We start from the raw sequence: 26,906 nt of genomic DNA on the forward strand, positions 1-26,906 counted from the left end.
AAGACCAGGCACGTGCCTTCATCTGCTGATCCCGCCCGGATCCGAGACCGGCAGGGCTGAGCAGGGCTGAACAGGGTTGGTCCAGGGTCCGGTTGCGTGCCTAGTGGGCCGGCCAGCGACGTTGATATGGTTTGAATGGATACTCGCTTCCCAGCTCGCTATCGATCTATTCAACCATCCGGGCCGGCGGTCCGTATCCTCTTTAGATCTTGCACTTGCTGCGCAGGAGGGGTGATGCCAAGAAGACTGCAAGGGCTCGATTGTTGACTGGTCTTGTGCCTCACACGCCGGGCTCGTTTGTCGTTGGTCCGTAAGTCCAGGATGTCTTTCCAGGGGTCAGGGATGGAGGGATGCTGGAAAGACAGAAGACTGGCCGGACTGCCCCATCGGGGCGGACCGACAAGACTCCCCCCAAGTTGCTAGGCAGTATCGCAGAGAGAAGTTTAGAGGGAGGTCGGATCCGACGGCTCCCATGTCGCTTCTGCATGTTGTTTGCTGGGACGCGTTGGACGCGCCTGGCGTGAAGCTAGGAGAGATGGACACAGGGACCTGATCACAATTGGGGTCAGCATCTGGGGTGATCAGCGAACAGAACTGCTAGGGCGATGGTGAGGTAGCCTGGGCCCGGGTGAAGAGCCAAGGGCTGGTGTCGGTACTCCACGCTTGGCTCTGGGTGACAAGAGAGAGTATCGGCAGAGGGGGAGCTTTCCTGCCCACGGACGCATCGAAACCCGAGCGCTGTCTGCTGCCGGTGAGCAGTGGGGTTGCGTCCTACGCGCGAATGCAGGCGAGACAAGCATCGTGCGACGCGCCGGCCCCAGGCCAGATTGTCGAGAGGCAAACCTTTCGCTATAAAACGACGCAGCCTCACCCCGGTCCGTCTCCTGTTCCCCATCCCTCTAACACCATAGCCATGCTCCAGTCACTCGTCCTCGTCTCCGCGCTCGCGCTCACCGCCTCCGCTCAGTCCTTCCCAGGCCTGGGCACCATTCCTGCCAGCTGCAAGTCACAGTGTGCTGAGGTTTCCAGCTTCGCCAACTCGTGCGCGTCCATGGACGAGACCTGTCTCGAGAAAGTGTGTGCGGTGAGTATCTACGGAATAGTGTGGGGAGAGTATGCACTGACCTCTGCGCAGAACGCGGGCAAGTTCAAGTCCTGCCTTGATTGCGCCAAGATGTCGAGCATCTATGAGCAGTTCGAGAGCTCGTGCTCCATGCTTGGATACGATGTCGCTGGCGGTTCCAGCTCTGGCTCGTCTGGCTCCTCCGACTCCTCCGGCTCCTCCGGCTCCTCTGGCTCCTCCGGCTCCTCCGACTCCTCTGGCTCCTACGGCTCCAACTCTGGCTCCGACTCGGACGTGATCTCGGACGTGGGCACGACACGGAAGCCAACGATCGGCGCCATCATGCCCACGCTCACCACTCCCGACCTCTCTACTGTGACTGGAAGTGGTCTCGCCTTCCCTGCACCTGAGGAGTCGGCTTCGGCTGGATCAGGCGGAGCCGGGGCTGGAGGACTCTCTGGATCGAACGCCGACAACGGAGGTGCTGGTGCTGGATCGGCTGGTACTGGTTCCCGGTCCCAACGCTGGCTCCTCCGGTAGCCCGGGCATCACCGTCGACGAGGCTTCGAAGCAGATGGGCAACTCTGGCGCTGCTTCTCTCGGTGCTTCCGCCTTCGCCGTTGTCGCTGGTATCGCCGCCGCAGCGCTCTTCTAAACGATCCCATACGCATCGTAGTGGACTCTTTTGCTTCATTGGCTCGGCACGCATGCACGTATAATCTCCAGACGTTCACTTGATACGACTGCTCGAGCTGTTGTGCATCAGTGCATCAGTTGAATGTGCATGACCCTGGGTGCCGCGGGTGATTGTTCGAGCCTCAGGGTAAAGCACCAGGAGTCGATTGGGGGAGGGTGATGAGTCTGGTCCTGACAATTCTAACCAGGTCTAATTGCGGATGTCTTTGTGAGTGTCGGTTGAACAAAAGCATGTCTTGACAAGGGAGAGCTCTCGGTAGCTCGGTTAGCCCTGAGACGTGGATTCGGATTCTGGTCGTTCTGGAGGGTCGCGTCAGACGCGTCAACCATCCTGCATCCGCAGTTTCTTCCGTTGATGTAATGTGGACACTGCGCATGGCCAGCGGATGAAGAACTTCAATTCGCTTGAAGAGAGAGTGGAGGACTGTCCGGATCAGATTGCGCTGCAAGGTCAACTTATGAAGACGTAAGGCCGATGCCAAACGCCAAGCCAAGCCAGTTCCGGATGCTGGAACAGAACCACGACCATCTCTGTTCTGTCGATCCCAAGGACTGTACGAGATATATCAAAACCATGCGTGCACTGCAAAGTTTGCACCCGAGCACCCTCACAACGCTTAGGCCATCAGAAGCGGGCCGAACGGCGTTAAAGGACGCAAGGGTTCTACGCCGAGGACGTGCGGGGCAACGTAGCTGGGACCATATCTGTCGCGCTGTCGCTCCCGTGATGTCGTTCTGCGTCGCCTGGCACGTCAGCGCTGGCGATCCCTTACGCTCATACCGCCAGAGGCGTAGAGCGCAAGGGCAGCCTGGCTGACCAGGCGAGGGGCATGGAGGGGGCCGTCTCGGTTGTCGACAAATCAGTAGTTCTTTGTTGGCCAGCAAGTAAGGACGCGATTCCGAGGGAAAGTAACTTGGGAGCGGGATCAACCTGACTGGGGCAGATCAGCAAGACTCCTCGTACTCCTCCCTCGTGCCGGCGTATCACACTTTGACAGCTCTGTTGAATCCGACGGTGCCTAAGATCGGACGCCAGCTCCGGCCAGGCATCAGAGAAGGCCGGCGCTGTTTCGCTCGGTGCCTCGGCTGTCGCTCTCATCGCTGGTATCGCCGTCGCAGCGCTCTTTCAAACTGGCAGGTTGCCTTTGCCTTGCTTCGTCTTGCGTGAGTGGACTCTGTCTCACTCTGTTGAACCTCATGCAAGTGGACCTATGTCTCTCGGGATGACGTTGCCTCTGCATGCGCAGCTGCTCTGGTTTCCTTGAAGTGCACGAGTGCAGACTGCGCAGAGTGGACTATGCGAAGAAATGGCTGCCGCCCTTCTCGAGTTGCTCTGGCGGAGTGGTCGCTCAGACGATACGGGAGCGTGCGAGCGTGCATGCTCGGTGCTTTGGTACTGCAACACGCGGCGCAGGACTGCGGAATCCAACGGCCGCCCCGTCCAGCGGTGACAAACTGTGCGATGAGCAAGATCTAATCTGAAACCGTGGTCGTCTTGGCTGGGAGAGGTTAAGAGGGGACTAAGGCCGGAGAAGGGTTGACGCCAAGATGAGTCGGCTCCGGAATCCTGGAACAGCACAGGATGCTAATCTATGTTCTGTCGATCACATCCCATGTCACATACCGTCTATTCTGGGGCCCGGGGGAGATAATCAGCCACGACAGCCATAAGAAATATCAAGTCGTGTCCGCACCGCATCATGCATGCATGAAGTAATAGCTCAGGCGACAGAGTTTGCACCGGAATGAAATGCATAGTGCATGCATAGTGCATGAATCGGGCCGAGTGCCGAGTGCTCGGGGCCATTTCCAAAGGATGAAAGGGTTTTCGAGGCGTTTGCGGCGTCGCCGTTCCTAGATCTGACCACTCCGGAGGCCGTGCGGAGCAACGTTGCTGCGCGACTCTTCCGTCCCACTGTCGTGCTGTCGCGCTGTGTCTCGTCTGCGTCGTGCAGCATCGCTTCCTCGCCCCCCTCGCTCTCGCTCGGATCCGGCGATCGCCGTCTCGCACTGACCCCTCCCCAACACGGAGACGCTGGAACGGACCGGCAGTCGAGATCCCGGCGCGATTGGCTGCATCCCACATGCTCCTGAGACGAGATCCGAGCCAGGCGAGACCAGGCGTTGGCGATCCCTTACGCTCAGACCTCCAGAAGCACGCAGAATGGGTGAGGGGACATGAGTCAACCCGAAATGGCGCGCGAGTTGCGGCACGCGGAACCCGCGGGCGGTGAGGGGCATGGAAACGGCGAGGTCGTGGAGTTTGTGTACTTCCTTTGCCGCCGACTTTGTCGTTCCATTCTTCCTTCACTCCTATATCTCTCACTTGGACGTCTTCAACATCTTCAAGTCGCTCATTACCTTCTACCTCGCGCAAGTGTTCACCTCTGCAAGCTCAGCTTCAAACTCATCCGCAATGCTCAAGTCGCTCGTTCTTCTCTCCGTTCTCGGTATGTCTGCCTGCCTTCCTTCCTTTGAACAATCTTCACATAGACTCACGCTGACTTCAGCCATCGGTGCGACCGCCCAGTTCGAGGGCATCGACGGCCTGACCGCCCTGCCCAAGGAGTGCGAGTCGCAGTGCGCCGCCGTCGAGGCTGTTGCGCCCCAGTGCGTCAACATGGACAACAAGTGTCTCGAAGCTGTCTGCGCGGTACGTGTCTTCCCCGCTAGAAAAGCTAACTTCCAGGACACGTCCATCTACAAGCCCTGTCTCGACTGCGCCAAGATGGGCGCCATGTACGACACCCTCGTCCAGTCGTGCCAGTACCTCGGTCTCGGCGGCGGTGGCGCCTCGGGATCGGCCAGCGGCAGTGCTGGTGTGTCGTCCGCGTCCCCCCTCCTCCCTGGCGCCGACGCCGACGTGAGCGTCTCTGGTTCTGAGACCGAGCCCACCGCCTCTGGCGCCGACGCCGACGTCTCCGCCGCCGAGCCCACCGTTCCCGCTGCCACCTCGCCCGCTCCCGGAAAGGCCGGAGGTGACGCCGACCGCGCTGCCCCCTCTGCTGGTGCCTCTCCCGCCGGTGTCTCTGGCGGTGTCGCTGGCGGCGCCTCCGCCTCCCCCACTGGCGCCTCTGCCGGTGCCGGCGCGGTCGGCTCCAGCACCAAGCCTTCCGCTTCTTCCTCCAGCTCGGCTGCCGCTGGTGCCTCGGGCGCCGCCTCCAAGACTGAGAACTCGGGCGCTGCCGGCCTCGTTGCTTCGGCTGCTGGTATCGGTGCCGCCGCTCTCCTCGCGGCGTGCTTCTAATTTATATGCCATTCGCAACATCGCAGCCGGTTTGAGCGGCAAAGACTCTTAACACTTCGACACGTTCTCTATTACGTTTAGCTTCTACATTACGTTGGCAATGCATTCATGATTAGTTTGCCTACTCACGTGCGCGACTGATGTAGCGCCGCCCATGGCTGCGTTCTGCCTCAGGCCAAGCTTTCATTTCACCACACTTTGAATCACTGGTGGCCATGCCCAGATGTCCATGCCCAGATACCCACTCCCAGATGTCCATCTTACTCTAGGATAACACGTCATCCACAGCATGGAGCAGGAGAACGTACTAAGCGGTACAGGTCACAAGTATAAGTAAACGTGCGCTTCTCCCAACAAGCCGCATCCGCGATCAACAGTCATGAAACCGATCACTTTACGCACCCATCCATCGCCGCCCAGCGCTACACCACGCCGAACCACGCTCGAACCCCGCCCCCGGTCCATACCCGACGGGTGGACTGACTCATTCCCCAGCTCTGCTCGACCCGGTCCTGAGCATCCGGCATTCTAAGGTGAGGCGTGCAGCAGACCGCGCTTCTCCCCGCAGCAGGCGGCCAGCGAGGCACGGGACGAAACTGTAGGAGAGGAACGCTGGGACAAGATCACGATGCACATGTTCAAGCAGGCTGTTTGGTAAGTTACGCGAAGAGGGGGCAATGCGTTGTTTGCCAACAAAGGCGCAGTGTGAATATTTCGTCGCATCGCAAAATGTTCTAGATCTCTGACAGAATGATGTGTACGTGCAGCGAAGTGAGTTGCATTAATGAAGAATATTTCTAAGCCTGTTCTGCGACTACTCCAGGGGCACCTGGTTCCCGGCATTGGTGCTCCAGAATGACCCTGTCATCCTCGTCGAAGGTCTCACCATCGAACAGATCTGGCTGATCCCAGTTGTCTACGTCCATCTCCTCGTCTGATCCTGATCCGGATGCAGTATCCGACTCGCAGTCTGGAGTAATGGCCCCGGGAGCACGGTCATTGAGAACGTGGCCACCGACATCTGACCTAAGAAGAGGAGGTGGGCGCGAATGATCATCGCCCTGGTGGCCTTCGTCGTCCAGGATGGTCTTGCGTGATTTGGCAATGGAATACAGCTCATCAGCGTCGAGGGTCAGACGCATTTCAAGGAGGGTTGGCGTCGGAGGTACCTTCATTCCATTCGGGTTCAACGTCGTGCGATGGCCTGAAGTCGCGCCTACCAGCGCGCACTTCTGCTCGCCCTTTCCACTTCTCAGCAGCACAGGGGCATGGCGCACTATCGACGTGAGTATGCCGTTTCTGCTTCCGAAGACATTGAGGTATGAGAGTACCTCTGAGACGTTGAGCGCCGCCGCTCGGAGCGGCCCTTTCATAATCGGTCCAGTACCAAGAGCGGGAGGTGGTTCCACTCCTGTTGCTGTTGCTGCTGCCGCGGCTTTCTCTGCGATCCGCGCTGATGATCGCGTTTCGTTGTCCAGCCGTATAAATTTGATCGCCTTCTGCTTCGTCTTCTTGGTCGTTCTTGAAGAGGTCGAGGTCGCAGTCGTCTTGGCGAGGTTTGGTTGCCTGCCTCGCCTCGCTGCCCGTGTGCAAGCCCGAACATCTTTGACCGCCTTGTCAATCGTTTCTTTCTCGTAGACAATGGCTTGGATGTGAGGTTCATTATCGTTCGGGATGTAGTCTTCGTCAAGCTTGTCGAAGATGGAGTCTGGCAAGACCTCGACCGCCTTTGCCTCGGTCATGGTCAGGTGGCACCGCCGGGGAAGCCCGGCGGCCTTCCCCCGAGAGCTCTCAGGTTTGCAGCTGGATTGGGTGGTGCAATCCGAGCTACTACCGTTCGAATGAGAGGGCTTTCCGGAAGAGATGGTTGTTCCACTGCTCTCGACAACGTCGTGGCTGCTATCTTCATCTCGGTTCTCCTCACCATCGCTCTCGTCCCATTCACTGTCGCCATTCTCCGCACCTGAGCTATCCCCATCGTCGTCGACGTCCATATCGACGCTGTCACCCTCTTGACTCGCGCCGTTTTCCCTGGGTAGCTCCAACTTGACCTCACTGAAGAGATCGGGGCGGCACGTGGCTCCCTCTATGCCTACACTCTCGCCGGTAACATCATAGTGTGTGGCAACATTGGCGTCTTCGCCAAGTATGTGCCGAGCCAGCTGCTGCAGAATCACCTCATACGTCTTGTTGTACGACGTGAGCCACTTGCTTACGGCATCGTTCTCTGAATAGACCTCGATTGGCCCGCTACGAGACATGGCACTTTGGACCGCATCGACTTGGGCGCGATCTATTCCGGACGCCGTAGTTTGAGAGGTACCGTCATCGAGCTGTGTGGTGGGCAAGGCTCCTGTCGGACAGCCGGGCAGATGAGGAAGGATATCCCAGAGCCTTTGTCGTTTGCGCTGCCAGCTCGCGGGATCCAGCCGTTTGAAAGTAGTACCGTGGAGCTCATCCCAACCCCACTCCTTTCCAGCAGCTCCCCTGTCTCTGGTTTTCCCTTTCGTCGTGTTCTTGGCAGTCCTGTCGTGGCTTTTTGGACGTTTAGGCGGGGCTCGCAGCTCCACTTCTCGCAACGCAATAAATACTGCTTGCCAAGGATGGTGCCCCGCGGCCATCTGCTCAGGCGGCGCAACGGGCATCGACGTGGCGGAGGCGGGATTGTTGCATGTGCAATCGCCAGTGCACGTTGGTGGGGAGCCTGTGCAGGTCGATGAGAGATCGGGCGGTGGAACGAGGGGGGTGACCCCGGACTTGGAAGTGTCACCCATGATGGCCACCAACGTTGAGCAGTGGGGCGGTGAAAAGAGCAAGTTCGTGGAGGGGAGAGTGATTCGTCTGAGTGAGATAGCCAACAGCGGGTAGCTGGAGCTGGTGGGGGGAAATGGTGATGTCCCCTGCACGAGAAGCAGTTCGATGGAAGAGTGAGCGAGTGTTTGGACAAAGGATGGAGGAGTCGTTGGCTTGTACGCGTTTGACTTTTCTCTGCAACCAACTGTGCGCAGCCACATTGCCACTCTCATGCTAGTTGAGAAAGACTACCGCGGTATTGACCACGATGCTACGGGTGGCTGAGGCGGGGTCAGCCAGAGATCTCGTGACAATCCACCATGTCACTTGGTCTGCCACTAGTCTCTTTTCGCCACCCGGGATCAATCACGACACCGTCAACAGATACCTCGTCCGTCTTCATCAACTCTTCGCGTCATTGTCCACTCTTCATATTATCATACCTGCAAACTAGAAGAAAAATCTCTATCGTTCACTACTTCTAGCCCGTCCTCCATTCACAACTTGCAATGGATGTCACAGCTGCTCATCGCAACCCGCCCCCTGGTGCAGCTCAAGCTTCGACAGCGACGCATCGCCGTACCCGCCCTCGTACCCGCAGGCCCACCCCTCCCCATTGGCCGCGCACGTTCCCCTGCACCACCCGTTCTGCTCTAGGAGACTACGCATTTTTCCGGTCGAGCACCAGGTCGCGCATCTTGCGGGCTGCTACTCTGGCTTCTAACGCGTGGGACGATGCCGTCGCCGAAGACCGCTGGGACAAGATCACGCTGCACATGTTTAGGCTGGCGGTTTTTGGCAAAGTATACGAGCTGTAAGTAAAGCGCAGACAGTTCCCTGTTCAGTGACACTGTATCTAACATCGCAGGAACCAGGGTGAATGGGATAACCGCTTCCACCTTCCCTCCCTCGACGACTGGATGGCGGAGACGACGCACATGATGTTCTTCGCCTATCGTCTTGCTGGCTACCAGCTACACCAGCACAGGCAGTCTATTCCGAAGCTAGTGGACGTTATCCCGTTCACTCGAGCGTGCCTCGACTACTGCACGACAGAGGACTTGGACCCCGACATCTCCGACTACATGAAAACCAGACCATCCTTCAGATTCGATCTAGGTGTTTTCGATCCTGTCAACATACCGGAGGAAAACTACGGGTACCGTTGCACAGAGATAGTTTACACATATCGGCGCAGGCTCGGCAAGTATATCCGGGTCAAAGGTGGCGAGAGAGAATACGCTTGCGACGAGCTTGGCAACCCCCTGTCACTCGTACACGAGCGAGTTGTCCCCTCACCTTCGAAGAACGGCCGCGTTGTGCATTCGGGGCAGCCTGTTGCTGCAAGTGTTCTAAACCGCTCTACGGGCTCGACAGGCACCGAGCTATCCGAGAACGCGCCTGGCTCGCTGTCCTCGGATCATGGCCACAGCAGCAGTGGCAGGGCGGCGTCACCTCGCCTACTCAGTCCCCGCACCTCGCTGGACGCTCGTGACGATAAGGCGGTCATCCACAGCCCTGTGCTAGTGGCACATGAAAGCTGTCACGGGCTCACCGGGCTCGAGGATGCTTTTCTGGAGCTAAACAAGCGTCCACCATCGCCGGTAGAGACGTCGAGTGACGTGTGATGGGCATGAAGCGCAGTTCCGCAGGCTTGCCTGAACAGCGCCTTTCAAGCCTGTTCCCACAGTCTTCGACCGGACAGCCCCGGTTTGCCGTCTTTGGGGCTCTGGCTAATCTGTCACCTCCACAGCCTCGATGCAGCGACCCAGACCAATATCGACATCCCCATTCGCAGCGACTCTGCTCCTCTCTCGCCTGCGCCTGCCAAATTGTAGCGTGACCCGTACCACCTCTTGTAGCACTCCACTTGGCATCTCCGTAGCTGCCCCAACCCCTTGTAGCTTCTTCTGAATTGAATGCTTATGCTCTGTCGTGTTTCTCATCGACAGCCCCTCAGCTCTTCTAGGGGGCGGCTGCGCATCAGAGTTCCCGGTGATGAGTGTACGCCTCAGCAGACAACTTCGGGCAGCGCGAGGACGAGCGCAGCCAGCCAGCAACAACCACATGGCTGAGCTCTCTCGCAGTGAATCGCACTTCACCCCGATCTGGACGTGTTCGACCCGGAATAGCGGATTCACGTCTACCCTGGCGATGGGATGAGAGGCAGAAGCTGGTGCCTCGTGAGTATCTTTGTGTATGCTCTTCCCAGGAAAGGGGCGGCTGGGCATCCCCACGAACACGACGGCGGCTGTCGCCAACGGCGCGCTGACCGCATCGGGCAAAAAGGTCGTGTGAGAGTCTTCCCACCACGAGCGCACTTGAAGATAGGCGTTCGCAGTACTGGCAGGCATGCATGAATTGGGTCGCAGCATCAGCATTAGTCACCCAGCTGTCACCCACCCACACCTACCTCTACCTGCGGAACGGCTATGGGGCCGGCCTACCCTCCACAACCTCGGAGACTGGCGTGCTGGCGGTTCGGAAAGGCTTGCAGTCTTTGGGCAGCTGTGTTCTCTCTCCAGTCAACGTCACTGACCTCCGCGGATCTGCGTCACGATCCAAGGGGGTTCGATCCTGTCATCAATCCATTGTTGTCGGCCTCGGTTCACGTCACGGTCGTCATATCGACTATTGCGATGGGTGATTGTTCATCAGAGACGTGACTTCTCACTTTTCCACGTGAACGTGACTGCAGCGCCCGCAGAAATCGTGCGCCACACCAGCCCCAACACGATCCATCGCGCGCCGGCAAACCCGCAGTCCCGAATCCGTAATGTCCTCTGCAGAAATGTCCTCTGCAGAAATGGAGGCCAAGTGGCGTCAGGTAGGAGCTTTAACAGCGCGTGACGCCCAAGGCCTGTGCTCGAAAGTGCCTGGAAGCTAGCCTCTCTTTATGCAGACGACACTATCTCTCAAGCTCTTCCGAGTCCCGTTACGCTGCTGGCTTCCTGGCCTTGTTCGAGACGAGCTGCAGGTCGCGTCTCTTACGTGCTGTGCTTTCAAAGGCGAGAGGGCGTCAGCCGCAATGTACCTCCTATCATTGACGTGACTTGGAGTCACGAGCCAGGCGTCTCTCTTCACCTACGGTCTCGCCGGCGTTGAAATGTAGACACGGCCAGCCTGTGCCGAAGGAGGCGGATGTGCTTCCATTTTGCACGGGGGCGGCGCCTGACCGCTGCACTTCAATCGGGCCCGATCCTGACGTCTCCTCTCGTATCGTGGATAGCGCTTCACCTTCAGCCTCGGCGTGGTGGATCCCTCCGCATCCGAGGGAACAGATGCGGTACATCTGTCTCGTGACGAGCTACTCGTACCGGTTCAAGGGGGGCGAGTGCGACCCCGGCAAGGACGGGGCGCACGAGTATGCTTGTGCCTTCGATACGTCTAACTCGACGGCTGCAATGAAATCCCCGCCTTCGCGCGCAAAGTTACGCCGAGTGACGTGTGAGGCGCCCGATGCGCAGTCGTCAGCCACCTGGTACGCTGCAGCTTCTGCTTGCACTCCTGCCACTCAGTTGCTTCCCTTTCTAGCCTTTATAGCTATCCCGCGTATTAGGTCACCTCCGTTCTCGGCGATGTCGGAGTCGGCCAGATGATATGGTACATGATGTGTTTACAACAGATGTCCGCTATGCTTAGGCCCACGCGCCCACGACGCTCATAGCGAGTGCGCCCGCAAACACGAGCGCGACGGCGACCACCCTCTTCCGCCCACGGAGGACAGCCCAGGAATGATCCGTCAAAAAGTCCTCGGCGAGCAGCTCGATGAGGGATGCGTAGATGAGCAATCCGGACGAAATGGCGTTCATGATCCCGACAAGCAGGAGACCAAAGACGCTGTCCGGATCGTAGAGCGTGTGCGTGCCGATGCCTATCGCCTGGCCTATCGGCGTCGTGCACCCGTACGCCAGGACCATGAGGTATGGCCTGGGCGAGCGGGCCGGCCAGTCTATCGCTGCGATGCGGGATCCGAGCGCGAGTCCCTCAAAGGTTTCTGACGTCAGCAAGCGCAGCAGAATGTGGCTTACGATGGAATGCGATCGCGATGAGAAGGACGACAAAGTCGCCCCCCGTCGCGACGGACAGGGCCATGCCGATAAAGACGCTGTGGAAGAGGATGCCGATCTCGAGCATGAAGACCTGGAGCATGCTCTTCTTCCGCTCCTGCTCGGGCGTCAGGACGACTTTGACTTCCGTTTCGGTCGTTGTGAGCGTCACGTCGGTCGCGGCGAGGTCGCTCCGGAGTGCGTCGAGCTGCACTTCGTTCTCCGAGACGGAGGCTAGTCGTCCCCTTGGTCGTCGTTGCGGGACGAAGTGTCGTGACGGGCTGAGAATCATCTCAAGCACCGTCACGACCAGCACTCCGGCGAGCGCAATGGCGCCCGGCATGGCGGGGTAATCCTCTGTCCAAAACTTGGGGAGGCATGGGTTGCTGAGCGAGAGGAAGGCGGTGGGAAGGAGGTGGACGAAGGCGGTTGCGAGGAGGACGCCGGTTCCAAAGTGCCGAACAGTGAAGAAGAAGCCGCGGATCGGGAAGCGGGACACGAAGAGGGGTAGCGCGCATGCACCGCCCGAGACGCCGAGGATGATGAAGAGGGCGGCGACATGCAGGCCCAAGTTGTAGTCTGTGGATTTGACCTGGCCCGAGCACGCATCGCGCTTGTACAGGCCACCGGACATGGTGGAGTGGGCGATGGTGTGAGTGTTGGCCCCCGGAGCGCCGCGAAATGAGTGAATGTCTTGGCATCCCCCCCGGGTATATAAAGATTGTCACCGCTTTCAGATCTGAAATGACTTTGACCACTTGTGACCCTGACATTTGAGCCGTCCTTATTTACAAAACATGAATCCGCCATTACAAAAGTCCAAATCCAGACTTCAATCACCCGTACCCACACTTATCGACTTGCTCATCTTCGATACTTTGCTCATGGCTTCTCGCTGTCCCCGCTGCCGTTGTGGCTGCCGCACAGGTCCACGAGCTCCTGCCACAGTTCCCCCATCTTTGCGAGCCCCGCGGCATGACCTCCCTTGATATCCCGACCGACCGCATTCTTGTAATTCTCCAACATCCACTGGTTCCTCGATCCGCCGACCTCGTCTGCCAACGCCGACACGAGCAGAATCGGTTTCTGATGCGCCTCATCCAATGTGCGCGGGTCAAAGCCCCAGTCGGAGTGGAGCACTTCCGACACCTCCATGAATCCGTCCCACGTATGTTCCACCGAGCGCACCATATTCTCCGCCAAGTACGTGACGTGCTCGTCGAACGTCATCTGGTTCTCCGCTAGGTGCTGGTCGAGAGTCGCGCGTTCCTCGGCCTCGAGTTTCAAGTAGAGCATGTCCATAATCATCACTTTCGCGTCCTCGACAGTGCGCAGCTTGAGAGCGATCGCGGGACGCATGGCGCGCTGCAGCATCCGGAATGGCATCATGCTTGGTGGTCCAACTGCTACCCAGTTCGTCCAGGTCAAGCTCTGCGCGTAATCCGTGTCGTACTTGTACGGGCTGAACCCCGAGACGAGAAGACAGCCCTTGATCTTGGCGCCGTCGGGGAAGACATCGTACCCGGCCCCGTACAGGATTTGCGCCATGACCGTGCCATAGCTCCCGCCGCCTATGTAGAGGGCATCGATACCGTCTGGGTGTTCGGCCTCGATCAGCCTCCGGATATCATCGACGAGGTTGGCAGCGTACGAGCGGCCGCCAGGAATCCGCGGAGATGTCTTGCCCATTCCCGTCGGCGTGGGGGCGAGCATGTGCGCGTCGAGCTTCTCGACGATGGGGGGAAGGCGGGAGATCGAGCCGATTGAGAAGAGACCACTGAAGAAGAGGAAGAGGGTGCGGGAGGACTTATTCCCCATGGATGCGTAGGCTAGCTGCCTCCCATTGGGGAGGGCTATGACATGCTCGTTGTCGCGGGGAGGGATAGGCATGGTGTTGTGGGGGGTGGCAAGACGCTGACGCGGTGGAGGTCAGTGTTGAGTTGTGTGTGGTGGAGGTGGTGGAGGCGGTGGCCCAGGGACTGACAGACAAACATGGGAGGGTTATAAATACTGTACATCGACAACTTCAGAACTCGCCTTCCGACCGGATTCCTGACTGCTCCCCTTCGTCCGAATCATCCTCAAAGTCGCACTCAGTACACAGCCCAAACATGTACTCCCCGATCTGCTCTCTGAACACAGGAAGAGAAATGAACGTGACGCGGCTCTCTGCGTCTACCAAACGCTCCTTGATGCTAAACTGCCGCAGACGGGCAACTTTGTCGTCAAACACCAACTTCCAGACAGCGAGGACTCTCTCTCTCTCCGTGTCCTTGGACAGTGCCTCCGGAAGCCCATCAAGAGGTGGCTGGAACATGTTGAAATCCCACCAAGTTTCTTCCCAGAACTCGGCACCAACGATCTGCACGGTTGGCGCGCCTTTCTGCCAGAGCAGCTCGACGATGCAATCAATCAGCTCATTTAGCTGCCCTGTTCTGTGACGGGGAGCGTATACAATCGGAACTGCTGGAGGATATTCGGACTTGCGGAAGGACGAGTTTGGAGCGAACATGACCGTCGTAGACAGAGGCCGGGAATCGTCCGTATGGCCTGGATCCACCTCTACCGAAACTTCATGCTGCAGACCGTACCCGTGGTGATAAACGGCGGACGCGATGCTATGGTCAGCGTGCGCCTCAAAAGAGAGACATTTTGCCGCAAGGTCGAACGTGTCGTCGTCCGTTATGGGTCTCCCCTTTGAGAAATCAAACATGCTGATAAACGTGAATTTGTTGCAAGGATGCTTGCGGAAGTGGGTGGCGAAAGCGTAGCCGACTTCGCGTAGAATGGCGGGGTGCGAGCCCTTCAGAAAACGGACAGGTGATCCTGCCTCTGGACTGTCGTTGATGCGCTTGTCGTAGAAGTCGACGACCCGCGTCATGGGATTACCATCCTTCCATTCGTCCTTCCAGAGTGCAAGCAAATGCGTTTCCATGCGTCCATCAACGACGGCCATGTGGACAGCAAGTTGACGGTCCACGAGATCCCGCACAAGAGAGCTAGATGCTCGAAGCGTTGCTAGAGACCTCTCGTCTCCATCGTTGTGAAGATGTGCGATGATACCGTCGAAGAGGTGAGGGAAGAGGTTCGGGTCGAGGCTGGTCGGTGACATGGTTGTTGCGGTGTTCAGATCCAGGTCCTCAAGCCTTGTTCAGGGCTGGGGTCAGGGCTGACTAGGTCCGGAGATTCCATGTACTCCGCATGTAGCACGTGACCCCACCATGCCCGCCGCACAGACTGGCCGCGCGGCCGCGTGATTCCGGAAGATCCAAGCGCGGCGATCCCCGGCACCGGCTTGTCCAGGCACGGGCCCGCGTATCTCACGTAATGGTTGTTCCTGACTCGAACGCGTTTTCCTAACCTCACGGAAAAATTCATTGAAAGTTGCCGCACAAAGCTTTGCTTGGCTTCTTTTGTAACCATCACAACACCGCCCCATGTCGACCCCCTCATTCAGCCGGCCACCATCAACAAGATCAGCAGAGAGCGTTCCCCGCGCCAAGGGGAACGGCAAGACCGACGCTGAGCTCGGCGACAATGTCGTCCACGATGCAGTCTTTGGCGAGCTGTCGGGCGGTGGTCCGAATTACCGGAACGTAAGTCGTGTGACCGAGATGAGGAACTGAATCGCGCTAACCTACCAGCTGAGCACAATGGGTGCCTGGGTCCTCATCAGTAAGGCCAACATTGGTCTCGGCGTGCTCTCGCTCCCCTACGTGCTGCACATTCTCGGCCTGGTGCCGGGTCTCATCCTGCTTGTCACGATCGCCGCCATCATTGCCTACTGCGCCGCGCAGGTTGGCAGCTTCAAGCTTCGGCACCCCGAGGTCTATGACCTTGCCGATGGCGGCCTCGTCGTCGGCGGCCGTCCCCTCAAGGAGATCCTCTACTTCTTCTTCTACCTGTATATGATCACGATGGTGTCGAGTGCCATCGTGTCCGTTTCGACGGCGCTCAACGCTGTTTCCGCCCACGGCGCGTGCACTGCTGTCTTCATCGCCGTCTCCGCCATCATGGGTCTTCTCCTCGGCTCGATTCGTACACTCGACAAGGTCTCGATCGTCGGCTGGGCCGGTCTCGTTTCCCTTGCCGCCGCCCTGCTCACCCTCACCATCGCCGTTGGCCTGCAGGACCGCCCGCCCGATGCTCCCAAGCTCGGTCCCTGGGACAAGGACCTTCATGTCGTCGCGCAGCCGACGTTCGCCAAGGCCATGTCCGCCATTGCCTCAATCGTCTTCTCCTTCGGATCGACTGCGACTTACTGGAACGTTGCGTCCGAGATGCGCAACCCCCGCAGCTACACCAAGGCCATGCTCTGGTCTGTCGGCATCATCACCGTCGTGTACTGCGTCATTGGTGGCGTCGTGTACGGCTACTGTGGACGCTATGTTGCGTCGCCTGCGCTCGGCTCGGCTGGCCCGCTGCTCAAGAAGATCTGCTACGGTATCGCCATCCCCGCCCTCGTCGGTTCGCTCACCATCTACGGTCACCTGGCGGGCAAGCACATCTTCATCCGACTGCTCAAGGGCACGCGCCACCTCGCCTCCAACTCGCGCGTGCACTGGATGACCTGGCTCGGATGCATGTTCGCGGGCACTGTCATCTCGTACATCATCGCCTCGGCCGTGCCCAACTTTGGCTCCATCATCTCCCTCGTCGGTGCTTTCGTGTGCCCCACCGTGGCCATCTGGCCCTACAACCTGATGTGGTGGCACGACAACTGGCGCTACGCCTCGCCCGAGCGCCGCCGCAACTGGCGTCTCCGTGCCGAGCTCGCGCTCAACATCTTCCTCTTCGTCCTCGCCTTCTTCCTCACCGCGGGTGGCACGTACGGCGCCATCATGGACGTCATCGAGACGACGTCAGACGCCGGCCCCTGGTCGTGCGACGACAACTCGCACTCGGTATAGAGTTGCATTAGAGTCACTAGAAATATAGAGTCATTAGAGCTGCCATGCACACATCTCGTAATACGCGCGGAGGTTTGTCCAACCAGATCCAGGAGGCGAGGACCCCGGACTTGAGCGAGTGGGCTTGGTGATGGACATCGCGACTGTTTCCATCTGCACGCATTGCAGGCTCGGCGAATTTCCCTCGCGCATCTGTCCAGAAGCATCTCAGCTACTCCCGTCCCGAACCAGCACCGAGGTCTCACCAGCACCCTACAATCAGGCATACAAGACCGGCCAACAGCCCAGGCCGAATGGGTGAACGAAGGGATACTCCGCACTATGCTCACTAAGAAATCGAAGAAATCGAAGAAGGAATGGTACATTATCCCAGAGGGTGGACTCTGTTCCGCGAAAAGGCCCCTGTAAAAAATTCGCGGAACAAAGTTTCACGCTAATAATCAGCACGAAGCCCAGTGCACTGACGCTGTGCATGCCAATCTTATCAACGTATCCCGCGCAACGGCCCCTCGGGGTAGTGCTTGCCATCCTTCCCGCGCCCACCTCAGCGGAAGCTTGGACGGGACCGCTGTCCTGGAATGCAAGTCAGCCTTGACGCCGTGTTTGCCGTTGTGACCGAGGTCAGCTCCGGGCTTTGCGGCTCCTGTTTCATCACGAACCTCCTTCATGTTTCGGCCTGGAACAGTGTGCCGGTGTCAGTTGCTATTCGTCGAAAGGCTGCCAAACGCAAGGATCGAGAGGCCGCGCATGGAACTCTACAATGCCTTCCCGGAGACCTCAATGCTTGAAACTCCCGTCGTCCTCCGAAATACGACTTCCAGTGGCAGACGTGGTGACAGTGCAAGCATGCAGTATAAGAAGCAACAACAACGGGGCTCTTTTGACGGGACAACCGACACTCCTTTTACCACACTCCCTTGACAATGAAGTTCCTCGGCGTCTCTATCCTCGCCACTGCCGCCTTCGCCGCGCCCCTGCAGGCCCGCGGCACCGCCGGCCAAGTGTGCGACAACCCCGGTCGCGTCGTGAGCCTCGTCCTCGACTCGTCCTCTTCCACTGAGGACACAGACCCGAACCGGCTCCGCATCCAGGGCGGTCTCGAGCTGCTTGACTACCTGACCTCTGCCTCCGAGGCGACCGAAAAGAACAAGGCGGACACCGTGTCCATCGTGTCCTTTGACCAGGCGGCCAAGCTCGAGTACCCGCAGGGCGACCCGAACGACGTGGCGCGCGCCAAGCTGAGCGCCATCGACAGCGTGGGCATGACCAAGATCTACCGCGGCATCCGGCTCGGTCTCGACCAGATCCTCAAGAGCAACCCGGGGAACCGCGGCGGTCTGATTCTCTTCACGGACGGCCAGGACACCAGTCTCGAGGAGGCTGTCGAGCAGATCAACCGCGCCACGGCGGCCGGCGTGCGTGTGTCCATCGGCCACACGAGCGTCGACGAGAAACAGGCCGCAGCCAATCAGGGAGGCCTCTCCGGGATCATCAGCGAGGTTGGCCGCTGGTTCTCCGGCCCCCCCAAGAATGGTCTCGTGACGCCGCTTGACGAGCGCATCTCGCAGGCCGCCCTCGCATCTGGAGGCACCGTGTCGGTCCTCACCTCGCAGGAGGCACAGAAGGAGTTTGTTCAACAGGTCATCAAGAATGGCATCACCAACAACGACGGCAAGTGCAGCGGCAACGACATTGGCGAGTCGGGCGGCCCCCTCATCAACAACGTCCACAGCCTGGGCCTGTGCTCCAAGAACGCAGAGGCTGTCTTCACCTACTCCCCCAAGAGCCAGAGCGAGGAGCTCACCTTTGAAGTGAACCTGCACTCGAAGGAGAGCACTGTCAACATTGACGCTACCTTCATCAACAAGGCGACTGGCCAGACCTCCACCATCGCCATCAACAAGAACAACCTCTTCGGCGAGCTCAAGGGCGCCGCCACCGCGGGCCAGGAGTGCGAGGTCCACATCAAGACTAACAACGCCAACAGCAAGGAGTGCCAGTACAGCGTCAAGCTCACCACCAAGGGTTCGGGTGGCCCGGCCCGTCCTCGTCTTCTGCTCCTCCGCCCTCGTCGTCGGCCGCCCCTTCATCGTCGGCCGTCCCTTCGTCGGCTGCCCCTGAGCCCTCGTCCTCGCCCGCCCCTGAGCCCCCGTCGGCCGTCCCTGTCCCCTCCTCCTCGGTCACTCCCTCGCCCATCCCCTCCTCCGAGTGCCCTGCCCCTTCGGCCTCCACCGTCACCACCACGACCGCCACCACCGTCACGGTCACCAGCCCCGCTCCCTCGGCCACGAAGAAGCCTGTGTGCATGTGCAAGTGCGACACGCCCGGTGCCAAGCCAATGCCCAAGTTTGAGCTCTAAGAGCGTTCTCTCTTGCATGGACACTCACTATATATGTGTACATATGCAAAACATTGTGCTGTGCTTTCTCGCATCGATGTTGTTGCTGCACGCTTTAGAAACCCTCGCCGACGTAGACGTCCTCTTCGGTCATGAGGCGGAACATGGCCTCGCCAACACGGTCCTTGAACCTCTCCACGGTGTCGAATGTGACACGACCACACCGAGACTCCACCTCTTCGAAGGTGGGCCTCCACTCCCCGGCCGCCGAGTAGACCATGGCCCGTTCGCACATCTTGCTCAGGACATGCATGCCGAGACACAGCGGCGATGGTTGCGCTGTCAACGGGGTTCGGTTAAGACTCATCTCCGAGCTCTCGGCATCGACGATGAGGACGGTGGACTTGGGCTGGCTCCTGAGCAAGAGGAAAGTGCCCTCGCCCAGACTCTCGATGAGGATCTTGAGGCAGTCGTCTGTGCCCCTCAGAACTCGTGTGTCGGCGGGAGGTGTGCAGTCGTGTGACACCAGGATGATGACCTCCTGCTCTGCGGAGGGGTCGTACCCGTTGCGGCGGAACTGGAGGACCGGGAAGCCATACGCGGCACAACCCCGGATGTTGATCACAATGCGCTTGGCGGTGGGCGGAAGCAGGGGCAACCAGAAATCATCCAGTGGATTCCAACTGTCGTTCGAGATCCAGTTCTGGGCTTGGAGCACGACAGTATCGATCGGCTTCGCAGAGGACAGCGTGTCTTCGCTTTCGTAATATTCGTAATGGTCCATAAGGCGAACAACGTCGGGAGCAGCGGCATCGACCATCCTTTGAAACCCGGGCAGAAGAGGGTACGTAGACTTCTCGGGGCCGGCGTAGATATCCAGGACGGTGCCGCGAGCCTTGACAAACTTGTGAGCCGGGTTCCACAGTGCTCCAACGGTCGAACCGGCTCTGGTAGGCTTGACGCGAAAGTCGATCATCTGGTGTCGGCCAACCTTCTCATACACGATGTGTTGAGCGAGGTGGGATGTGGAGTAGACGGCGCGGAGTGAGGCATGGTCGCGTTCCAGGATGAGTTGGTCGATGACGGCTTCGAAGAGGTGCGGGAAGGATGTATAGTCAAGGCTTGGCATGCTGCGAGTTATAGCCGTACGGTCTTGCTGCCTTACGTCGGGCTGGAGAAGTGGGTTGCGGTGATGAGTAACAGTGCAGCGTCGAAGTCGATTGCGAGGTTGGAAGCGTCGCCGTGGAATGGAGGGCGCAGGTCGCTCGATGTGTCTCACAGTGCTGATCGTTCGATGTCTCTCTCCACCGCTTCTCAGGCCCTCAGGCGCACTGCTGATGCACGAGATGCATGTTCGATATCACACCGCTTCTACGGTCATGAGCTCAAACAGCGTGTCCCCGACGCTCTCCTTGAACTCGTCGAGGGCGATGAACTTGATCCGCTGCAAGAAAGCCTCCACCACTTCATCAGAGTGTTGGACATAGCTGCCGGTCGCAGCATCATATGTCGACTCTCTACATGTCTCAGTGAGGGCGCATGTAATGAGATGCTGGCCAACGTTTGATGGCTGCATGTCTGGGGGCGGAAGGCCGCAACTCCAGTCGTGCTTCCAGTGCTCTGCCCCGACGACCGTGATGGTAGCTTGCTGTAGTTCCTCCAGGTACCCCAAAATGGAATAGGTAATGTTGTCTATGAGGTGGTGCTGGCGATTGACGACTCCTTCCGCGTCTGGTGGAGGGCTGGGACCTGCTGTCGCAATAAGAACCAGCTCTTGTTGGACGTCGTCGTGATTGTGAGCGGGCGCGAATGAGACGTCTGGGTATCCAAACTCGTCACACCCGATGAGGTTGATGATGATTCGCTCCGCGTTGGCCGGCAGCATGAGGAACCAAGGATCTGGCTCGCGGTTCAGGCACCAGTTCTTGGTGTGGAAGACGAGCGTGTTGATGGGCTCAGAGTAGGATAAAACGTCATCCATGCCGTAGTGATCGAGGAGGCGAATAGTCTGCGGGGCAGTTTGAGTAATGATTCGAAGGATGTCGGGAGCGAGTGGATACATCGAGTAGTCTTCGCCAGCGTAGATGTCGACGACAGTGCTTCCTGGCGAGAACTGATGGTCGGGGATCCAGAAACCCCCCAGCGCTGTGCCGACCGTGACGGGATAGGCTCGGTAGTCGATACTCAAGTGGTGGCAACACTTGCGGAAGACGCGGTCCCGAGCGGCCCGTGAAAGACGGTAAACGGTGCGCAGAGTGTCCACATTCTTCGCGGCAACGAGGTGGTCAAGCACGGCGTCAAAGATGTGCGGGAAGGCGAGGTAGTCGAGAGCCGCCATGCTGCCTGTCAGCTTTCCCAGCGCGATGAGTCCGAAGTACCTGGAGACCTCGATCCCGTTGGAAAGAGGAACAAGGCATTGACTGCAACGTGGGGAGGTCCGGTGGTTGTTGTTCTCGTCCCGTGACATATCGCGCACGGGCCTCGCCCCGGATCCGAAACCGCCAAGAGGATTGCAGGTCAGGTTCGATCAGGAATTCAGGAAGCCCATCACCCCAGAACACGGCAACTCCTGGTCTTCGCCCTTCCCAACATCGCTTTCGCCACAGGTTTCATTAGAGCGGAGAGACTACCGACGACACCTGGACGGAACTGCTTCACAGCGCCCGACAGCGGGTAGGCGAGGCGAGTTGCCGACCGCAAGAGCGGAAAATCCTCCGCCCGCCGCCCGAGTCGACATGACTCGACGAGATTATCTATCGTAGATACGAGTCTGACGCGTCCACTTCCGTCGGAGGTCGGTCTGTTGTCTGGCTGTTGATCTCGTAACTGGGGTGCAGTGGGCATACAGGACCCTTGGCGGAGACGTCCCCGCCCTTTTCTCTTCAGTAATATCCCGAGTTTGCGGAGACGTGTCCGCCTCGCGAGACGAATGCTTGAACACAGCGCGGGGAGAGGGATCAGGTGACCTGCTGATGCTTGCTTCAATGCATGGTGGCGGTGCGCTGGCGCTCGGAAAAGTGTCTTTTCAACAACGAGGCCAGTTTGCCGATGTACAGTTAGTTGTTCAGGGTTCACATCGGCTTTCATACGCAACACTATGGGACTAGCAGAACCGGGCGACTCCCCCGTCGACCTTGAGCGTTGTCCCTGTGCAGAACTCGCTTGCATCACTGGCGAGGAACAGGGTCGCGTTGGCAATGTCTGCCGGCTTGCCCAGCGTCTGCAGGCTCGACTTGTCCTTTGCGAGATCGAGGAGCTCGGGGTGTACCGCAGAGAAGGGCGTCTCAATGAATCCGGGGCAGATGGCGTTCACACGGATGCCAAACTTGCCATACTCTTGCGATGCGATGCATGCGAGGCCTCGCACAGCAAACTTGGATGCCGTGTAAGGGCTGATGAGCGGGACGCCCTCCAGCCCAGCGACACTGCACATGACGATGGCACTGCAGCCCTTGCCGCCCGACGGCGAAGCGAGGAACGCTCGTAGCCCATGCTTCAGCCCGATGAAGACGCCGCGGGCGTTGACGGCCATGACCTTGTCGTATTCGTCCATTGGCGTCTCGTGCAGCATGTGCCAGGCTCCCTCGATGCCGGCATTCAGCACGACAATGTCGACCTTGCCCCACTTGTCGACAGTTGCTTTCGTGTAGGCTTCAGCTGTCGCCTCGTCTGTCACATCGCCGCAAAAGGTTAGAAGGCGGTCGGTCGCGAGCTCGGCCTTGCATGCGTCGAGGGCGGACCGGGTTCGATCCACGACGGTGATGCCCTCGACATCTGCCTCGATGAAGGCCTGGAGTCAGCGAGGAGGTAATGGGGGCTCACCTTGACAATGCCAAGTCCGATGCCGGATGCACCTCCCTGTGGTCAGCCGTGTTGATTGAGATTGCTTACAGTGACGATTGCGACTTTGCCGGAGAGAGAGGTCATGGTTGGGGATGGTTGCGTCAGCAGTTGATGTGGCCGGTGTTTTAAAACGCGTCGTACCGAGATGATGACCGATCTCGTGCTGCAGTCAGCTGACAGCGGGAACTTATCGGCGCCTCCGATTATTGATCAGATAGCCTCGGCAACATCCCCGCCCTTCCCCCCAAGAAGCCGCAGCCATCGCAGTACCCATCGACATCTACTTAAGGCCCACAGCGCTGACCTTGGAGACACCAGCAACTCCGCCATGACCCAGCCCCTCATCCTACCTCCAGGCATCGACGCGCCGACCTTTGCCAGGTACCTCGACGAGGTCCGCGGCATTGTCGGCGCCGACAACATCGACATTATCACTGGCGAGCACCAGTTCGTCAAGACTGACTATATGGACCCGGCCAAGGAACACGACATGCATCCCGTCTTTGACAAGGACTACTTTGTGTCCTCTGCCGTCGTCGCCCCTCGCAGCGTGCCCGAACTCCAGGCAATCATGAAGGTGTGCAACGACTTCAAGGTCCCCGTCTGGCCCTTCTCCATTGGCCGCAACATTGGTTACGGCGGCACTGCGCCCCGTGTCCCTGGCTCTGTCGGTCTCGACATGGGCCGGCACATGGACCGCGTCCTCGAGGTCAATGAGAAGGACGCATACTGCCTCGTCGAGCCCGGCGTCACCTTCCACGACCTGTACGACGACCTCGTCAGGCGTGGCCTTGAAGACAAGCTTTGGATCGACGTTCCCGACCTCGGAGGCGGCAGTGTTATCGGCAACACGATTGAGCGCGGCGTCGGCTACTCGCCCTACGGCGACCATTGGATGATGCATTGTGGTCTCGAGGTCGTACTACCCAACGGCGAGCTGGTGCGCACCGGCATGGGCGCGCTTCCTGAGCCTGGCGCAGACCAGGGCCAGTCGCCCGACCAGCAAAAGCCCAACCGTTGCTGGCAGCTGTTCAACTACGGGTTCGGTCCGTATCACGACGGCATCTTCTCGCAGAGCAACTACGGCATCGTCACTAAGATGGGCTTGTGGCTCATGCCCAACCCCGGCGGATATCAGGCCTACTCCATCACGTTTGAGAAGGAGGACGACTTGCCCGCCATCGTCGAGACTGTGCGCCAGCTCCGCATCTGCATGATCATCCAGAACGTTGCCACCATCCGCAGTTTGCTCCTCGACGCGGCGTGCCTCGACACAAAGGAGGGATACTGCCCTGGCGTCAAAGATCGCGCCCTGAACGAGGCCGAAATGGACGACATTCAGCGCAAGACCGGGCTAGGGCGATGGATCTTCTACGGTGCACTGTATGGCCCCGATCCCGTCCGCGATGCGCTCTGGGGAGCGATCAAGGGTGCATTCTCTCAGATTCCCGGCGTCAAGTTCTACCTGCACGAGGAGGGACGTCCCGCGCCCGGCGTGCTCGACATTCGCTCCAAGACGATGCGCGGCATCCCGACCTACGACGAGCTCAAGTGGGTCGACTGGGTCCCGAACGGCGCACACTTCTTCTTCTCGCCCATTGCCGAGGTTCGCGGCGACGCGGCCACGAAGCAGTACCAGATCTCCAAGAAGCGACTCGTCGAGGCTGGCTTTGACGTCATTGTCGACTTTATCATTGGCATGCGCGAGATGCACCACATCATCTGCGTCGTGTACGACCGCACCAAGCCCGAGGAGCGGGCGCGGGCTGTCGAGGTCGTCCGCAGACTCATCGATGAGTGTGCCGCCGAGGGTTGGGGAGAATGTGGGTGCGAAGAGAGGCGACGCTGACGGCAGACCGTACCCATATCTCGCTCATGGACCAGATTGCAGGCACGTACAACTTCAACGACAATGCGCTCATGAAGCTATCCGAGAAGATCAAGGACACGCTCGACCCGAACGGAATCCTCGCCCCAGGCAAGAATGGCGTCTGGCCGTCAACGTACGACAAGTCTAAGTGGCAGCTGAAGGCGGGCTCTGCCGTCACACGTGACTCTATCCCTAAGACGCCGGGCATCCCCCGACCGTCGAAGCTGTGATGGACCTGCATAGCGTTGTATGAATCTGAAGTAACCTTATGCCTGTACCGGCTGCATCTCCACCTCCTCCACCCTTGTGATGACGCCGTCGAGAGATTTGGGGGCGGTGTGGCGGAATCCTTGGAAGCCGCCCTCCTCCTCCTCCCAGAGATGCTCGCCATACTTTCCCAGTCCACCGAGGTAGAAGAGGATATTGTGCTTCTTGCCCGGAATGTTGGCGCCGAAGATCCAGCTGTCAGTCTCGGCGTACAGTGTCCCCCTGGCGAGGTCGTGGCATTGCTGTGTCCAGCGCTCCTCGGCCGCTGGCTTGACGTCGATGACAGCGTCACCGCCACCGCGACGGCGCTGTTCCGCATCGGCAATCAGATCCGCGATGAACTCGACCTGCACCTCGATCGCGGGCACCAGGTTTGCAAACGGTCCCTGCGGCCCACTGACCATGAGCATGTTTGGGAACCCGGCCGTGCCAATGCCGAGGAAGCTGCTGGGCGTATCCCAGTGCGCGTCGAGCGTGCCGCTGCGCCCCCGGATATCCATGCGGCGGTAGTTGCCGTCGACGGCGTCGAAGCCCGTAGCGAGCACGAGCACGTCGAGCTCGTGCTCCATCTCGTCTTCAGTGACGATTCCGCGCTCACTAACATGCGCGATCGGCGTCTCTCGCAGGTCAACGAGCGACACGTTTGGCTGGTTAAAGGCGTTAAAGTAGCCGTCCGTGCAGAGGGGGCGCTTGGCAAACAGGCCCGTTGGCGTGAGACGCCGCGCAGTTTCGGGGTCGCGCACGATGGACGAAATCTTGCGCCGGATGAACGCTGCGGCGAGCTCGTTCACGCCGCGGTCTGTAGAGACGTCGCAGAAGGCACCGAATACGAATCGGAACCCGTTGCCCTGTGCCCACGCGGCTTCGAAAGCGGCCTCGCGCTCGGCGTCACTAACACTGTGCGCGGACACGGTGCTCTCGTCGAACCCGAACCCAACGGCCGACGAGCGGACCTGTGCCCACACTTCGGGCCAGCGCTGGCGGTAACTTGCTACTTCGTCCGGTGTGACGGGCCCATTCCCGGCGGGCACGCTGTACTGCGGGCTGCGCTGGAAGACGATCAGGTGGCGTGCAACCCTGCTCGTTGCGCAGACGACCTGGCACCCTGTCGAGCCCGTGCCGATGACGCCAACGCGGAGGCCGTCGAGCGCGAGACCCTCGGGCCATTGGGCCGTGTGCGCCAATATGCCCTTGAAGTCGGCGAGACCGGGGATGTTGGGCCAATTGACAGCGCTCAGCAGGCCAAGGGCCGTGACGACGTAGCGCGCAGTGTATCGGCCGTGGTCGGTGATGACGTGCCAGCCCCCGGCTCCCTCATCCCAATGCAGCGCCTGCACCTCCGTGTTGAGCTGGATGTCTCGCATCAGGTCGAAATGGCCAGCGACGCGCTCGAGATATGCCAGTATCTCGGGCTGGGGAATATAGCGCCGCGTCCAAGTGTCGCTCGCGAGCAGGTCGGCGTCAAAGCTGTACCGGTAGAAGGGGGCTTCAGTATCGCTCATCGCTCCCGGATACCGGTTCCAGAACCAGGTGCCGCCGACACCGGAACCCTTCTCGAAAAGACGCACGTGCAGGCCCGCCTCGTCGCGCAGCTTGCGTAGGGCGTACAAGCCCGCAAAGCCAGCGCCGATGACGACGGCGTCAAAGTCGAACTGAATCATGTCAGTAGAGTGAGTATGGTGGGCTGGAGGGGGTTTGTGACCTCCTTTTGTACCTCACAGCACGGTGGGCGTCGCCTGGGAACGCGCTGTATGCATCATCAGGTGACGCTTCACATGCTCTGCGGACCTGCAGACCGTGGTTGACGCAGTGCGGTGTGCCTGCATCAAG

The 26,906-nt window shown here is 59.3% G+C and overlaps 14 protein-coding genes across 14 annotated transcripts; 6 read left to right on the forward strand and 8 right to left on the reverse strand.

The window, feature by feature from the left end:
• Window positions 1–913: 913 nt before the first annotated feature.
• Window positions 914–1,603, forward strand: A1Q1_00635 (uncharacterized protein; the record flags this gene model as incomplete). Its single annotated transcript, XM_014325950.1, has 2 exons — window positions 914–1,084; window positions 1,136–1,603. 2 exons carry the CDS (start codon window positions 914–916, stop codon window positions 1,601–1,603), a joined length of 639 nt encoding a protein of 212 aa, XP_014181425.1.
• Window positions 1,604–4,175: 2,572 nt separating this feature from the next.
• On the forward strand, window positions 4,176–5,006 carry A1Q1_00636 (uncharacterized protein; the record flags this gene model as incomplete). Its single annotated transcript, XM_014325951.1, has 4 exons — window positions 4,176–4,209; window positions 4,270–4,412; window positions 4,467–4,622; window positions 4,932–5,006. The coding sequence occupies 4 exons, from the start codon at window positions 4,176–4,178 to the stop codon at window positions 5,004–5,006; spliced, it is 408 nt and encodes a 135-aa protein (XP_014181426.1).
• Window positions 5,007–5,803: 797 nt separating this feature from the next.
• Window positions 5,804–7,780, reverse strand: A1Q1_00637 (uncharacterized protein; the record flags this gene model as incomplete). The annotated part of the gene is made up of 1 exon (XM_014325952.1): window positions 5,804–7,780. One exon carries the CDS (start codon window positions 7,778–7,780, stop codon window positions 5,804–5,806), a length of 1,977 nt encoding a protein of 658 aa, XP_014181427.1.
• Window positions 7,781–8,308: 528 nt separating this feature from the next.
• Window positions 8,309–9,427, forward strand: A1Q1_00638 (uncharacterized protein; the record flags this gene model as incomplete). The annotated part of the gene is made up of 2 exons (XM_014325953.1): window positions 8,309–8,613; window positions 8,668–9,427. The coding sequence occupies 2 exons, from the start codon at window positions 8,309–8,311 to the stop codon at window positions 9,425–9,427; spliced, it is 1,065 nt and encodes a 354-aa protein (XP_014181428.1).
• A 2,010-nt stretch (window positions 9,428–11,437) lies between these two features.
• On the reverse strand, window positions 11,438–12,482 carry A1Q1_00639 (plasma membrane zinc ion transporter, putative; the record flags this gene model as incomplete). The annotated part of the gene is made up of 2 exons (XM_014325954.1): window positions 11,438–11,757; window positions 11,831–12,482. 2 exons carry the CDS (start codon window positions 12,480–12,482, stop codon window positions 11,438–11,440), a joined length of 972 nt encoding a protein of 323 aa, XP_014181429.1.
• Window positions 12,483–12,730: 248 nt separating this feature from the next.
• On the reverse strand, window positions 12,731–13,738 carry A1Q1_00640 (uncharacterized protein; the record flags this gene model as incomplete). Its single annotated transcript, XM_014325955.1, has 1 exon — window positions 12,731–13,738. The coding sequence occupies one exon, from the start codon at window positions 13,736–13,738 to the stop codon at window positions 12,731–12,733; it is 1,008 nt and encodes a 335-aa protein (XP_014181430.1).
• Window positions 13,739–13,874: 136 nt separating this feature from the next.
• A1Q1_00641 (uncharacterized protein) lies at window positions 13,875–14,960 on the reverse strand (the record flags this gene model as incomplete). The annotated part of the gene is made up of 1 exon (XM_014325956.1): window positions 13,875–14,960. The coding sequence occupies one exon, from the start codon at window positions 14,958–14,960 to the stop codon at window positions 13,875–13,877; it is 1,086 nt and encodes a 361-aa protein (XP_014181431.1).
• Window positions 14,961–15,285: 325 nt separating this feature from the next.
• Window positions 15,286–16,758, forward strand: A1Q1_00642 (uncharacterized protein; the record flags this gene model as incomplete). The annotated part of the gene is made up of 2 exons (XM_014325957.1): window positions 15,286–15,444; window positions 15,493–16,758. 2 exons carry the CDS (start codon window positions 15,286–15,288, stop codon window positions 16,756–16,758), a joined length of 1,425 nt encoding a protein of 474 aa, XP_014181432.1.
• Window positions 16,759–17,681: 923 nt separating this feature from the next.
• Window positions 17,682–19,117, forward strand: A1Q1_00643 (uncharacterized protein; the record flags this gene model as incomplete). Its single annotated transcript, XM_014325958.1, has 2 exons — window positions 17,682–18,716; window positions 19,052–19,117. 2 exons carry the CDS (start codon window positions 17,682–17,684, stop codon window positions 19,115–19,117), a joined length of 1,101 nt encoding a protein of 366 aa, XP_014181433.1.
• Window positions 19,118–19,211: 94 nt separating this feature from the next.
• Window positions 19,212–20,225, reverse strand: A1Q1_00644 (uncharacterized protein; the record flags this gene model as incomplete). Its single annotated transcript, XM_014325959.1, has 1 exon — window positions 19,212–20,225. The coding sequence occupies one exon, from the start codon at window positions 20,223–20,225 to the stop codon at window positions 19,212–19,214; it is 1,014 nt and encodes a 337-aa protein (XP_014181434.1).
• A 231-nt stretch (window positions 20,226–20,456) lies between these two features.
• On the reverse strand, window positions 20,457–21,434 carry A1Q1_00645 (uncharacterized protein; the record flags this gene model as incomplete). The annotated part of the gene is made up of 1 exon (XM_014325960.1): window positions 20,457–21,434. One exon carries the CDS (start codon window positions 21,432–21,434, stop codon window positions 20,457–20,459), a length of 978 nt encoding a protein of 325 aa, XP_014181435.1.
• Window positions 21,435–22,199: 765 nt separating this feature from the next.
• On the reverse strand, window positions 22,200–23,023 carry A1Q1_00646 (uncharacterized protein; the record flags this gene model as incomplete). The annotated part of the gene is made up of 2 exons (XM_014325961.1): window positions 22,200–22,886; window positions 22,988–23,023. The coding sequence occupies 2 exons, from the start codon at window positions 23,021–23,023 to the stop codon at window positions 22,200–22,202; spliced, it is 723 nt and encodes a 240-aa protein (XP_014181436.1).
• A 244-nt stretch (window positions 23,024–23,267) lies between these two features.
• Window positions 23,268–25,039, forward strand: A1Q1_00647 (uncharacterized protein; the record flags this gene model as incomplete). Its single annotated transcript, XM_014325962.1, has 2 exons — window positions 23,268–24,762; window positions 24,831–25,039. The coding sequence occupies 2 exons, from the start codon at window positions 23,268–23,270 to the stop codon at window positions 25,037–25,039; spliced, it is 1,704 nt and encodes a 567-aa protein (XP_014181437.1).
• Window positions 25,040–25,075: 36 nt separating this feature from the next.
• Window positions 25,076–26,737, reverse strand: A1Q1_00648 (cyclohexanone monooxygenase; the record flags this gene model as incomplete). Its single annotated transcript, XM_014325963.1, has 1 exon — window positions 25,076–26,737. One exon carries the CDS (start codon window positions 26,735–26,737, stop codon window positions 25,076–25,078), a length of 1,662 nt encoding a protein of 553 aa, XP_014181438.1.
• Window positions 26,738–26,906: the final 169 nt, after the last annotated feature.

Source organism: Trichosporon asahii (genome assembly GCF_000293215.1).
Source record: "Trichosporon asahii var. asahii CBS 2479 unplaced genomic scaffold scaffold00025, whole genome shotgun sequence".
Lineage (NCBI taxonomy): Eukaryota > Fungi > Basidiomycota > Tremellomycetes > Trichosporonales > Trichosporonaceae > Trichosporon > Trichosporon asahii.